Here is a 15,826-nt window from a genome sequence, read left to right as displayed (position 1 = left end):
TATTTTATGTGCATGAGTGTATTGCCTGCATGTATGTGAGTGCACCCATGTCATGCAATGCTGTGGAGGTCAGAAGAGGGCTTTGGATTCCCTTGGAACTGGAGTCAAGGACAGTTTGTAGCCACCATGTGGGTGCTGGGAATCGAACCTGGGTCCTCTCCAAGAACAGTCAGTGCTCTTAACCGCTGAGCCATCTCTCCAACCCCTACTTCTTTAAGAGAGGATTTCTGACACATAATCCTTGCTGGTCTGTACATGTTATTCTCCTGCCTCTACCTCCTGAGTGCTAGGATTACAGGCATGTGCCTCCATACCCAACCTTTTTGAAGAATTTAAATGACAGAACATAGAAAGTTACAAAATTTTCTTCTTGCCAAAAACATGTTAGTCACAGCCATTCATGAACAGTCACTGCTCCAAATCCAAGCAGCATTTGATGAACAACCACAGAAGCTAACCAAAAAAGTCACACCTGTACAGTTGGAAGCCATCTGGTCACGAAAGGAAAGGTTAGTAAAGGCCATCAAGCACCTCTAATTTCATCAGCCAACTAGTAGCTCAACTTACTTTCCCAACACTGTGCTAAGACCATAGCCCCTGGCTTTGGTTATTAATTCCTGAGAAAAAGCAGTAGAGCCTGTAGTGGTGCCTGACACCTATAATTCCAGTTCTGGGGAGACTGAGGCAAGAAGATGGTGTATTCTGGGCCAGCCTGGGCTACATGTTGAGATTCTAAGAAAAATGAAAAGGTGGCAGAGTTGAGAAAGGATACAGGGATGCATTATTTGATTGGGTGACTTCTAAAACTGCATTTAACATCCATGTCTGAGTTACTTCTACACAGGGCCAACTATAGGGTTCCAAAGCAACACTTTTTTTCTGATAGACTATGTTCGGGACAAAATGAAATGGCATATATGTCACTGCTTTGCCCTGGGACATGTGCACACTCTGACTCTGGATTCAGCATGGTAATTGTAGTCAAAATTGTAAATGCTCACTGACTAATTAGGATTTGAATGACTGTCCCTTAACCCTTAGCCTATATTCTGCATTAATATTATGAAATTTTAAATAATTTTAAAAAGCAGCTTACAAAACTGAATATTCAGCATAACTTCAATGATGTTAAAATATGTGTATGAGCCAGACGTGGTGGCACACGCCTTTAAATGCAGCACTCGGGAGGCAGAGGCAGGTGGATCTCTGTGAGTTCAAGGCCAGCCTGGTCTACATAGTGAGTTCCAGGACAGCTGGGGCTACAGGGAGACCCTGTCTCAAAGAGACCAAAAAAAAAAAAAAAAAAAATGTGTATGGAAAAGAAGTCAAAGTGCTAATGACAATTAAGGATTTATCATCTCAGTTGTGGGATTGTGACAGTTATCATGGTTTCCTCCTTTGTCATTCTTACGAAAAGCACTATAGGGTATCCTTCATCTAAATGCTCCAAAATCTGTCATTTTCTATAGCCAGCATGATACCACCAAGTAGAAAATTACACACTTGATCTCATATGATAGCTGCAGTTAAAACATAGGCACACTAAAATTTTGCATCAATTTAAGCCTAATTACATTATACTACGTATACAGGTATATACAAAACATGAATATGTAGCACGTTTATAGACTTGGCCCCCGCCTCCAGACATCTCGTTATATATGTGTAAATATCCCCAAATCTGAACCACCCCCCAAATCTTAAAATGGCTCTGGTCCCAAGCATTTTGGGTAAGAGATACTTAAGTGTATACTGTAAATTCTTTCTACAATGGGCATAATTGGTTTTTTGAGACAGGGTTTCTCTGTAGCCCAACTAACCTTGGTCTCAAAGTGATCTGCCTGCCTCTTCCTCCCAAGTGCTAGGATTAAAAGCATGCGCCACCACACCTGGCAGCTTCATGGGAGTAATTTTAAAATACTTTATTTATAATTTTTACTTTATGTGTATGAGTGTACTGCCTGCATGTATGTAGGTGCACCTGTGTGGTGTAATCATCGGCTAAGTTTTAAAGCTGTTTGAAAACCATCCAAGTGACTGTTGCCCTTCCTTGCCTCTATGGCATGCAGTGTTGATCACCTAGTCCTGGGCAGGCTTGCAGGCTGGCTCTTCTGCTCTTCATACCACCAGCATTTAGACATCTAACAGCAGTGCTGTGAAAACCCTGACCAAGCCAGAAAAGGTCATTGCATGTGCCTGTACTGCTGTAGGGAGCTCTAAATCTATGTACTACAATCTGGGGACACTGCTTTAGGCTAGGAAGACTACAGTAAGGCTCATAGCTAACAAAGTATTAAGAAAACTGAAATAGAGGCTGGAGAGATGGTTTAGCAGTTTAGAGCACTTGATACTCTTACAGAGGACCCAGGCTCAGTTCCCAGCATGTACATCAGCAGGCTCCTAACTGCCTGTAACTCCAGTTCCAGGGGATCTGAAGCTTTCTTCTGGCCGCCATTGGCACCTGCATGTAAGCGGTGCACATAGAGACAAGCAGGCATGTATATACACACAGTTGATAAAAATAAAACAAAAATCCCAAGAATAGTCACGGCTAGGGCACTCTGGACTTCCCCTCCTACCTTCTAGGGCTCTCCCCTGCCATCATTCCTGAGACAAAGGCCTCCAAAGTGTCCCTCAAAAGAGTGTAGAGAATTATTCTTGGGTGGTGCCTTTTTGTATGCCTAGATTTGCACAGGGAAGTTATAGAATCAAGTGAAATGTTTTCTGTAGAAAAACCATAATTAGTCAATCTAGAAAATGGAAATGAGTGTATCAAAGCAGGGGCGAAATCTATCAGCCTGGCCCACAGCTACACACACAACCTGCCCAGGAGAAGTACCAGCCACTGAGGGGCAATGTGGAAAGCCTCCTGTCCTGTCCCTTTGTTCTCATAACACATAGTTCTGTGAGCAATGGTGGAATTTCTGAGTAAGGATATGGGGACTAACAGGCTGGTGTGCCATGCAAAGTTTTGTGCATTTCAGGCTACTGGTGCTCCTGTGGCCGCCAAGGGACAAGAGCCAGGTCAGGCCTTATAGCATCAGAAAGATCAACAGGATCCTGTGAAGCCAATTATGCCCCCAGAGGCATTAAGCTGAACTGCCTCCTTGTGCAAATTAGCAGTTTAAGCAAATCACCCAGGTTGATGAAGAAACTGACCTCAGACTCACTGGGCAGATTTCATTCACTGACCTGTATGTTCTGCAGATTTAATGAGAGTAAAAATGAGGAAGAGAAAAACAAATGTCTACCGAAAGGAAAGTGGTGGTACACACTTAATAATCATAGCACTTGGGAGGTTAAGGAAGGACTGTCAAAAGTTCAAGGCCAGGTTGGGATATTTAGTAATACTTTGTGTCTCCAGAGACCAATGAGAAAGAAAAGGAGCTTGGAAAAGAATGCAGTGTATCTATCCTGACACTGATGTTTATAAATTCTTTGAGTAGTAACACAGCATTAAAATGCTCATCATGCATCAAAAATGATCAGATAATCCTAGAAAAAAGTGAACACTAGGCATGGTGGTGCACACCTTTAATCCCAGCACTCAGAAGGTAGAGGCAGACAAACCTCTTGTGAGATCAAGGCCAGCCTGGTCTACATAGTGAGTTCCAGGCAGGCTGGGCTGAGGAGACCCTGTCAAATGAACAAACCAACAAAAAATAATGAAAAAGATGAAAAAAGTCAAAGTAGGAAGATCTGTGACAACAAACAGGAACACCCCTTAATCTCTAAGCTTGCTTCATCTTGGTCAGGAAAACAGAATCAGATTCCTAAAGACATTCTAAGATAAAACCAGACTAAGAGCTTACTGGCAAAAGGATTGGCAGAACTTTAATCCCAGCACTCAGGAGGCTGGGAGAATACTATAAGTTCAAGACTGGCCTGATCTACACAGTGAGTTTCAGGCCAGCCAGGGTGACATAGTGAGACCCAGTCTCTTTAAAAAAAAAAAGGCTCAGGAATTAGTCCTGGAACAACTGTTGTGCTCTATTGTTCTAAATGCACTGACATTACCAATGTGGTCCTGGGTAGAGTTACTTAATGTTTCTGAGCTTCTGTTATCTTCCTGTAAAACTGGGATAATACCCTACCACCAAGTTTCTGTGAGGACTAACTGAAATGCATGTGAAGCAGAAGTAATATCTCCCGGAAGCTACCAGTGCTTTGAAGGGCAGCAGTATAGGGAATTCGTTAGAGGCCCCATAACTGACTATCATCACCCTACCTTCAAAACAGCTCCTATGTAAGGCTGCCCTCAAGTACCTTATATGGCCTGTCACCTTATCATAGCACCAGGAGACAAAGACATACCCAGAGTAAACTCTCCTTTGGAAATAGCTTTAAGAAAAGTATACATGGTATAGTGTGAGAAGAAGTTTGTTCTACTGGAATCTGGAAAGGGTCTGTTTAAAGAGAAAGTGCCAAGCCTGAACTGGGCACTGAAGGGTACATAAGAGTTTCTTGGGGGGAAGAAGACAATACATTCTTGGGGGAGAATAATGGGATTAAAGATCAGAAACTGGCTGCTGCTCAGAAGTCAACAGCTGTTCAGTGGGGTCCAAACACTTGGCATACGGTGAGCACCAAGGGATGAGTCTCTAAAAATGGACAGGCAGAAAGAGAGGCACGGTAGTACACAGACTGTAATCTCGCCTCTTGGGAGGTTAAGACGGGGATCACGAGTTAAAGGTCATCTTTCCTAAGTCTGAGGTCAGCCTGGACTACAAGAAACCCTATAACAAATAAGACAGGAAGAGAGCCAGGCACCAAAGGGCCCTATCATACCCAGAGTGCTTGAATTTATACCATAGACTAGCAGAGTCCTTGGGGGTTTCTTTGGCACTGGGTGGCCTGGAGCTGTTGAGGGTGATACTGGAGTGTGGAGAGGTGCTGAGCTACCCTTGTGCCTGCCTGAATCAGAAGAGTCCAGGTAGAAGCAGTGGGGAGAACCAGGGGGTCCAAAAATCACAGGTGCATAGGAAGCAGACCCCAGAGGATTGAAGACTGACTAGATGCAGGAGAGACACGGGTTTGTGGTTCTGCGACCTCTTTCTACAGTTAGAACACCGCTTAGAATCCAGAAAAAAACTTAAGGTCTCTGTATCGTTAGGCACATAACAGTTCCTCTCCTTTCTCCTTCTTCCCTCCTCCTTCTCCCCCTTCCCTCCCACCCTCTTTTGGCTAAGATGGGAGGCTCGCTATGTGTCCCAAGTGTGGGTTCTGAACTCTCCTCCGTCCTCAGCCTTTTCAGTACTAAGATTACAGACATGCTGTACCATGCCCAGCTACAACTTTTTTCAAAAGGCAACAGTAATTGTTCACGGGAAGGCCTAGTAGTCATTCACTCTTTACTGAATTTAATATTTCCATATTGTTACTTGCTTTATAGAAGGGGAGACTGAGGCTTAAAATGGTTACATGACTGTCAAGAGTCACAGCCAGCAAATAGTATGAGTATATGCTGCAGTTTTAGGGGTTTTCTGTTCAACTGGCAATACTTATTTATTCCTCCATTTAAAAAAATGACACCAGTGGACTACTGGGAATAGAACTACATAGTCTAAGGTTAGTTCTCTTGTCTGTAGCCCAGCTGAATCACTACTCTGTCATGGGTTCTGTATTTACAAGTCTGTGGGCTTGCTCAGGTATGTCTGTAATCCCCCAAATGGGAGAGATTGGGGGTGGGGGTGGCTTTTGCAAGCTGTCTGCAGACATGTGCAAAGCAGCAGGGAATTTGAGTTGCCTGACCCATGTCCCAACTGCAACTTTCTTGTTTCAGCTCTCATACTGGAAATGAGGGACCCTGTCATGATCTATTTAGTGCTGTTCCTTATACTTCTATTTGGGATATCACTGTTAGAATGGCCTTCCACAGTAGTGCTGGAGTGTCAACACTCAAATCATGAAGCAGCAAGGTAACATATTGCTTAGCTCAAAGCACTATATGATTGAAGCTGGCTCACATAGGGGCTAGCCCTGTACTTCTCCCAGAAGTGATGCTTTCAGTATTAGCTAATCACTGGCTAATTTGGTATGATATAGTGACCACAGATCATAACCACTGCAGACAATGAGAACTGACTTGAGGGCAAAGAGGGAACAAGCTGGACCTGGAGTCAGAAAGCTTGGACTATGTAGCCCTGCGTCTATAGTTGCTCTCACCTGCCAAGGTCCCAACTTCCTTGTCTATAAAATAAAAACGATAGCTGATGTGGGACCATGAAGCTATGAGAAGTCAACTTGATCACAAATATGTCTTAGAAAGCAGAAGTTCTGTCAGCACTCAGAGAGGAGGAAGGAGGAAGATCACAAGTTTGAGGATTATATACTGAGACCTTGTGTCAAAAGTAAATTTTATAATTTATAAATATATATAGCTTATATATATTTATAAATTTTATAATTTTATAAAAAGTATTGGTAATATTCTTCAATAAGGGTACTGAGAAAACTGAATTTTGTTTTAAAAAAATATTTATTTGGGGGCTGAAAAGATAGCACACACAGTGGTTAAGAACACTGACTGTTCTTGCAGAAGACCCAGTTAGAATCCCAGCACCCACACGGCAGCTAACAACTGTCACTAACTCCAGTTCCAGGGGATCTGACAGCCTGACATGGGTGCACTTACCTACATGCAAGCAATACATGCATATACATAAAATTTAAAAAATTTTTAAAAATTATTTTATGTGTACGTGTGTGCCTGAGTGTATGTATGTGCAACATATGTGTGAAAGCACCTGTGAAGGCTAGAAGGCTTCAGATCCCCAGAACTGGATTTACAGGGTAGTTATAAGTCACTTGATGTGGCTGTTGAGAACTGTACCCAGTCCTCATCTCTTCAGCCCTGCAAACTGAATTTTCACATGCAAAATAAATTTAGACTGACATATCATACACAAAACCCTATAATACGTAAAGACCATAAATAACTAAAATACACAGGAGACCTAAATATAAGACCATAAACTATAAAACTCCTACGAGAGGAAGTTGGGGAAACGGCTAGGTCAATGAACAGCTTTCTCTCATAGGCATGAGGATCCAGGCTAAATCTCTAGCCCCCACATAAAAAGCATTAACCCTTGTTAATCCCAGAACTGAGAAGGTAGAGATAGTGGATCCCTGGGGCTTGTTGACCAGCTGGCCTGGCCGAATTGATGAGCTCCAGGTCAATGAGAGACCATTTCTGAAAGGAGGTAGATGCAGTTCCTGAGGGATGATACCTGAGGTCATTCTTCTGGATAAGCATGTACATGCATACCCACTTGCAACTGTGCTTGTGCATACACACTTGCAACTACATACATGTATGTACACGAATTTTAAAAAAGGAAAAAGTCCTGAAAGAGAACATAGGGAACACTCCAGGACATTCCCCTTAGCAGTGATCCTCTGGATACTGCCCATATCAAAGCTCACATCGCAGAATAAAAAATAATGGGAACACCAAACTAATGCACAGCAAAGAAAATCAGTAAATCAAAATAACCTAGAGAATTAAGACAGCCCACAATGCAAACCACATATCTGATAATGGGTTAATATTTTAGGCAAGTATGGTGGCACTTGCTTGTAATACCAGCTACTTGGGAGGTTAAGGCAGGAGGACTGCAAATTCAAGGCCAGCCTGGGCAATTTAGGCAGACCTTATTCCAAAATAAAGTTAAAAAGGGCTGGTGAAGTTAGCTCAGCAGTAGAGTTCTTACTAAACACTCACACAGAACCCAAGGGGAAAGTCAAAAAGAGGGCAAGGGTTTTAATATCCAAAATTATAAATAATTTATAAAACTCAATAGTAGAGAAACAAACAAACCTGGCTTTATAAAGTAGGCCAATAAATAAATAAATAAAGTTTTTTAAAAAAGGGCTGGTTCAGTCAATAAAGGGCTTAGTTAGCATGTAAGCGTGAGAATCTGAGTTAGAGCTCTCAGAACCCACAGAAAGAAGCCAGGGTTTGAACGAAATTCTAGTGCTAGGGAGGCAGAGATAGGATGGTTTGCTGGTCAGCCAATATATCTGAATCAGTGAGCTCCAGGTATAGTAGACCCTGTCTCAAAAAACAAGGTAGAGAATGACTGAGGGAGATAGCCAATGTCAACCTCTGGCCTCCATGGGAGCGCGCGCGCGCGCGCACACACACACACACACACACACACACACACACACACACACACAGATATTACCTCAGAACTTGGAGAGACTAAGGCAGGAGGATCAGGAGCTTGATTCTGTTTTCAAAGTGGGTGCGGAACAAACCTAATACATATTTCAAGTCCAAAAGGATGTAAATGAAAGGGCTCAACAATCAGTAATGAGGAAAAGGAAATCAAAACTACTACTATGCTGCCTCATAACCTTTAGAATGGGTATCAAGAAGTCAAAAGAGAGCAAAAGTTGGCAAGAATGTGGAGAAAAGAGAATCCTTGTCTACTGTTGGTGGGATGTAGACTGTTGTAACTAGTATGCAAAGATTATGGACGTTTCTAAAAAAATTAAATAGAGAAATACCATGTGACCCAGAATCCCTCTTTTGGAATATACACAAAGGAAATGAAATTACCACTTGTGGAGACATCTATGCTCCACATTTACTGCAGCATTATTCACAATATCTAAGACATGGGACTAACACGAGTTTCCTTCAACAGAAAAATGGGTAAAGAAAACTGTAGTTCAAGAGCATATTACTCAGCTCTAAGAAAGGAATAAAATCTTGCCATCTGCCACAATACTGATAAGCTTGGAGGATATTACGTTAAGTGAACTAATATGGACAGAAGATAATATTGTCTGATCTACTCTATGTATGCAATCTTTAAAAAGTCAAATAAGCAGAGATAAGAACAAAAACAGAAAAACAGAGCTAGGTGTGGTGGCATATGCCTACAATTCCAGCACCCAGGAGGTTAAGGCAGGATGATAGGTATGAGTTCCAGGACAGCATGGACTAGAGTAAGACCCTATCTTTTAAAACAAATAGGGGGCTGGGGAGATGGCTCAGCACTTAAGAGCACTGGCTGCTCTTGCAGACGACCTAAGTTTGATTCCCACCACCCATACGGTGGCTAACCAGTTCCAGGGGATCTGAAGCCCTTTTCAGACCTCCAAGGGCACTGCACGACCCAGGTGCGCTTACATACATGCAGGCAATACACTCATACACATAAAATAAAAATAATAAAATATTTTAAAACAAAAATAGCAGGGGCCTGGGAGTTGAGAAACAAAAAGAAATAGGTCAAAGGTTCAGAGCAGCAGATACAAGGGATGACCAAGTCTAAAGGTCAAATATGTGAGGACTGTATGTAATAAAATTATTCTGGATTCAGACTAAATGAGATTTTAGCTGCTCACATCACAAAAAAAAAACAAAAATGCAGAATTGATAGGTAATGGATATGTTAATTTTTCATTATAGCAAACAAAAAATTTTTATTTATTTTTATTTTATGTGTATGAGTGTATTGCCTGCCATGTGTGTAAGCGCACCTGTGTCATGCAATGCCCGCAGGTCAGGTGTCGGATTCCCCTGGGACTGGAGTTACGGACGGTTGTTAGCCACCACGTGGGTGCTGGGACTCGAACACAGGTCCTCTGCAAGAGCAATTAGTGCTCTTACCGCTGATCCATCTCTCCAGCCCCTACAGTAAACTTTTAAACTACATGTATCCCATACTATCATGAAGTATAACTTAAATATATGCAATAAATTTTACTGTAAAACATCTTATCTTCCTTATAATTGGTACTTAGCAAATTTTAAGGTATCTTAATTTCGTCACATTCTGTGATCTCATGATATTCTTTTAAGGTAGTGATGTAGCTGAGCTGGTGGAGTGTTTGCTTAGCATATATGAAGTCCTGGATTTCTCTCCAACACCACATAAAACAGTGTTGTAGCAAACACTCCATGCAACTCCAGCACGCCACAGACAGGAGGAGCAGGAGTTCAAGGCTATCCTTGGCTACATGGTAAGTTAGAAGCCAGTCTGGGCTACATGAGCCCCTGTCTCAAAAAGAGAGAAAAACAACCAAACTAGTTTTTCTTATTTTAGTATCTATGGACTGTGTGTTAAAAAATAACATCTAGGGCTAGAGAGATGGCTCAGAGGTTAAGAACACTGGTTGTTCTTGCAGAAGACCCAAGGTCAAATCCCAGCATCCACATGGCAGCTAACAACTGTCCAAAACTCCAGTTCCAGGGGATCCGACAGCCTCTTCTGTCCTCCATGGGCATTGCATGACACAGGTGCACTTACCTACACGCAGGCAATATACGCATACACATAAAATAAAAATAATAAAATATGGAAAAAAAAAAAAAGATCACTGACTGCTCTTAGAGAGGATCTGGGTTTGAGTCCCAGCACCCATATAGCAGCTAACAACTTTCTGTTACTCTAGTTCCAGGAAATTTGATGCCTTCTCCTGACGTCCATGGGCATTGCATGACACACGTGCAGGCAATACACTCATACACATAAAATAAATAATAAAAAGATACTAAAAAAACAAAAGACAACCATGATTCAGAGTTATTTCTTCTTAGAGGAATATAAGGATGGGTGTGTTTTACACTTACTGGAATGTCAGATTAAATATGAATTTTTTTTTTTTGAGTCAGGGTCTCCCTGTGGCCCCAGTAGACCTGGAACTCACTATGTAGACCAGGCTGGCCTCGATCTCATAGAGATCTGCCTGCCTCTGCCTCCTGAGTACTGGGAGGGATTAAAGGTGTGCACCACCATGCCCAGTTTAGATATGGAATTTTTATATCTATCCTCCATGAGTGTTGTTAATCACTGTGACTATGAGCTCCCTAAACAAACACGATACCCAATCTGACACTCGGTCCATTGACAAATTCCACCCATCACTGCTTTCTGATTATTTCTCAGCTCTTCACAGTCCTAATTCAATTATCTTTTTGTAGCTTTTTTAAAAACCTGTTTTCATCTTTAAAAACAAATTGGTTTTGAAAGACTTCCTAATTTCTAGTGTGTACCAAGGTCACTTCCTTGGGATGAGCTCCTTGTATCTTGCAAGAATCTGAGAATTAGTTAGAGGCACTTCCTAGCACTTCTTACTAGTTGATACCTCACTAGCAATACACAACACTGATTTGCAGAAGGTCTAACACCCTCCCTTCCTTGTAACTACCCAAGTGAAACTGTTTTTTCTTATAGACTGATGGGATCACCTCCTTTAATTAACTTCTGTTCCTAGGCACCAAGGCTTTATTTTAGGGAAGAAAATGAAGCAGGGACCTCCATGTTCCTCCCCTCAGGAGTCCAGAAGAGACTTTGGTACCTCTGGGCTGTACAACACTCTTTTTCTCTCAATAATATTTCCTCTGCTAACCACTGGATATTGCCTTCTCCTCTGTGCCCATCCATCCTGGCTGTCTGGCTGTCAAAACTGACTGTTCAACACAGGATGGATTGTAGGTAATCATCCAAGAATCTATTCTTTGTTCTTAATCTGGTATGTTGTTCAGGATCAGAGGAGGGCAAGAGGATTGTGGTTCCCTCTTCCTTCGGTCAAGTTTCCATCTCCAGGTGACATTTTCAATCTGTTTTCCTAGATAATGAGCACACGTGACAAGCAATCACAAAGTGGCTTGGACTTTTTTTTTACTTTATACCTTTTTTCAGTTCATAACTGATAGCCTGGCTCTTCATGTGTCTTGCTGGGTTTCTACAGACATGATGATGATGATGATGACAACTGAGACAGGTCTCATATAGCCTCAAACTTGATACTTTGGCCTCAAATGTAGCTACATTGTTGAGAATGGGACCTCAACTCCTGATCCTCATGCCTCTGCCTCCTGAGTGCTGGGATTACAGGCGTGTGCCACCATGCCCAGCTCTCCATATGTATTAGGGTAATCACAGCTCTAGGTGAAATGGCTATTATTAGTCCAAGGTTCACAAGAGGGTCCTCAATAAGGCTTGGATATCTATAGTAACTGTAGTGACCACTAGACTAACTTTAACCAGTGACATTCAATATCTGATCATCAAAGAGGGCTCAAGAAATCAGAGCATTTTCATCTTTCTGGGAAGTCCAGACAGTGACTAGTGGCAGACTACCAATGGGTTATCCTTGACCCAGTGATCTGGTACAAGCCTAGAAGACAGAGTGGATTGAACCCCAAGGTTGTTTATGATAGATATGATACATAACTTAGGATTATGAATTAGGAACACTTGGACATATGCCACCTGTCCTTGCACTCTGAAACTCACACCCAGGATGAGGTCAAAGAGAATTGTTGAGTTCCATAGGAGCTGAGCTCTGGCTGCAGTTCTGAATGGCTGGTGTCAGTCTCTGCAGCTGACCATCTCTAGCACATGATTTTCTCCTCCACAGAAGAGGAGGAATGGGAATAAGATCTGAAAATACCCCTTTGAGGGGGTAAGAACCATATTTGCCAGGCTGGGAGAGTTGTAACTATCAGTGCATTAGCTGCAACCTCTTAATGACTTGGAGAGGTATGGCATTCTAGCTCTATACATCTATCTAGGTTGGACAGGGGCGTTTCCCACCTGCCTCTGCCTTTGGAGTATTGGGATTAAAGGCATGACCATGCCTGGTTGTAGCACCTCCCTCCCCTCTTTGAAACAGGGTTTAATATAGCTCACACAGGCTTCAAATTCCTATAGCTAAGAATGACCCTGAACCTCTGATCCTCTTGCCTCCACTCCCAAGTGCCAGGGTGGTATTCATCATTACCCTGGCTGATTTGACGATTCTTAACTTTTGTTTCAGGTTTCTTGTGTCCTAATAAACAGATGGGGGCTTTCTGCAGTATTTTCTTATTTCTAAATCAGCTACCAAATCATGTGGTACAAACAGGTTAAAACAAACTTCTAATTATATGTATCAGATTTTAAATTCTTAAATTTATTGTATACCCTATTTTGAACATATTTTGAGCATAACAGTTCCCTTATGAAGTTAACCAATAAATGCATAGATCCATGGGTACATGGCCCAGACTTTATCATCTTTGGGTTATAAGATTAAAAGGGCTCAGCCACTATTCTAACTAATAATCTTAGTGTCACTGTAAGACACACAGGCATGAATTCAAAGACAAAAGTATTTTTCTTTATAGCAGAAAACAAAAAAAGCCAAACCAAACCAAAAACACTCAGAGATCTTACCATTCAAAAAGAAAGAAAATAAACCAACTCTAGTCCTCTGAAAATAGAGCGTGCTTAAGAAGAAATGAGCCAGATACGGTAGCACATGACTTTAATATCAGCACTCAGAAGGCAGAAGCAGGCAGATCTCTTAGATCAAGGCCAGCCTGGTCTACATAGTGAGTTCCAGCATAGCTGGGGCTACACAGAGACCCTATATAAAAAAAAAATTTTTTTTATAAAAGGGAAGCAAGAAATAACAAATTAGTTTACAATTTATTAACTTTAAGGTAGAGTTTGCATGCTAAAGAGACTGTGCCTCTTGAAACTTAACAAGAAAGGCCAGGAAAACAAATGATCAGAAGAACCCATGTTGTTTGCTCAGTTACTACTGAATCCTGCTTCTATCAGTGACTTAGCCTTTAAAAAACACAAAGGCTACAATAAAGCAACAGTCACTTTTCAAAGAAATAGAGCTATTTCGATGTCAAGGTATCACATCTGACTTTTATATTGCCAGAGACATTTTTCACAAAGACTTGGGTAAAGGGCTTTAGGCCTTTACCCAAGAACATTGTAGTTTAACATACACAAGATAGGTTAGTGCTTGTTCTGGAATTTCTGTCTGGACTGGGCAGGCCAAGGACACCTTGTGCAGGCCTGCTTTTCCAACTTTTCAACATCCCTACTCTACCCCCCCATCAAAAATGCATGCACAAGCGTACACATGTACACACACACACACACACACACACACACACACACACGCAGAGATAAAAAACAGACAGGAGTAAGATTGCTGCTGTCCCGCAGAGTGGGACATACCTGGGATGCTCTCCAATTTTCTTCTGAGCTCTTCATTTTCTTGTTGTAGTGAAATAACCTCCTGCTCCAGCTCCTGGCATCGAGGACAGTAGCCTTCCTCCTCCTCCTCTTCTTCCTCCTCTGGTAACGTGGAGGAAGATGGGTGACCATGGGACTCAGATGTTGCCGGGGAGGTCCAGCCACCTAGTGTATGCACTGGAGAGGTTGAGAGAGGGTCCATATCAGCCAGGTGGCCATACTCACTGACTGATGAGGTGTTTGGAGTCGGGAAGCTCCCGGAGAGTAGGTAATTTTGCAGAGAGTCAGTGAATACTCTTAAAAAGGCAGAAGTTTGTTGTTTTCTTTGCATATATTGCATCTCTATGTCTACGTTGTCTGAGGTCTGACTGTGGACCCCTTTTGCAACATGACACTGTTCCTGTCTTTCGTTATAACCAGAACCTTCCTGCTTTACGCAAGAAATCATGGATTGTGAATGGTTGGAGTCCAGAAGTTTTCCTCCGCAATTTAAGAGACTAAGAACACGACTGCACTGCTGGGCAAAGGCATCCAAAATCATACGGCTTTCTGAAATGAAATAAGAGAGATACGTCAATGATCTACAGCCAAAGGGAAGGAAGAAGCAGGTCCTCAGTTTCAAGTTTAACATCCAAAAACAGCATATCTGACCAATGGGGATGCCTGAGTCATCCCAGCCCCTTATTCAAGGAAAGGCTGCTCTGTAACCCTGGGCACCACGGAGATGTCCCTCTCTGTGGAACTCACTGACCTCCACAGGTATGAACTCATCCCTTGGCTTCGTTAATATCCTTACAGTAATGAATCTGGCCAGCCACTGCAGATTCAATTCCTCATTGATAGGAGGGCTTACCACAATCATTACTGCTATTTCTGGAGTGCCCTCATGCCCTTGCTATTCATCACCTGATACAATCCCTGCTGAGAAACATGCAGCTCCCAGATGCAAACTAGAGAAGAGAGATGTCTTTTTGAAATCTAAGGCAAAACAGAGTGGATCTATAGGTAAAGAGTAAGTGCACCATCTTCATTCAGTAGTCTTCCTTTAAGTTATTTGCTAGTCTGGAATTCTTGTAAATATCAGTGTTTAGAGCGACCTGGGACACAGTACCATCTGAAAACAACAGTCTTTTCTCAGAGCCGTTTGCATTACTATCAAGTGTCCTAAAAGGACAAAAGCTGTGGGTTCCAGGTATAGCCCACAAACCTGAATTCTAAGCATACAATGGAAAGCAAGCAATGGAAAGCAAAAAGCAAACAGAGACCAACCAACTCACTGTAAAAACAAAGGGGAAGACGCTCCCAAATCCTGGATTGTTAAAGCCTGAGATTCTTAGAAAATGCACCCTAAATGTGTTGTTATAAGGTAGCTCCACTTCCCTCTTGCAACCATCTAGAACCAGTCATTGCTAATGGAATGATACCTTTCCAGGGCTCAGTAGAAAGAGGATGCCTTGGATATTTTTCTTCCCCTTACTCAGGCTAATGGCAACAAACAAAATACTGGAGGACTTTGATGTTAGTAACTCTTACTTATGGTAGAAATGTAGCCAGTTACTGGCTTTCTCTGCAAACACTGGTAACTTGTATTTTTTTGTGTTTGGTATGGGAAAAGAAAAACAACAACAACAAACAACCTTTTAAAGTTTAAAAAAATATGGTGAGATACTTGAGATACTTCTTAAAAAAATATGGTGAGATACTTCTTCGGAGTAGAACTCTAAAAAATTCAGTGTGTATGATCCACAAAAATCACACTGCAAGCTATGTCTGAGTTGTTCAGTCATTGTGGTATACATCTACTGTCTCAGCTATTCAGAGGG

At 42.0% G+C, this 15,826-nt stretch overlaps 1 protein-coding gene across 1 annotated transcript in view; it reads right to left on the bottom strand.

The window, feature by feature from the left end:
* The window catches only part of Bend4 (BEN domain containing 4), a 37,353-nt gene that overhangs the window by 13,197 nt on the left and 8,330 nt on the right, over positions 1-15,826 (bottom strand). Inside the window, exon 2 of the mRNA XM_008827212.2 lies at positions 13,986-14,552. Within this exon, the coding sequence (XP_008825434.1) occupies positions 13,986-14,552 (567 nt within the window). The remainder of the gene's footprint in view (positions 1-13,985; positions 14,553-15,826) is intronic.

Source organism: Nannospalax galili, unplaced genomic scaffold, assembly GCF_000622305.1.
Source record: "Nannospalax galili isolate Female #2095 unplaced genomic scaffold, S.galili_v1.0 scaffold772, whole genome shotgun sequence".
NCBI lineage: Eukaryota > Metazoa > Chordata > Mammalia > Rodentia > Spalacidae > Nannospalax > Nannospalax galili.
The sequence above is the reverse complement of the archived record's forward strand: the minus strand, read 5'-3'. Positions and strand labels throughout refer to the sequence as shown.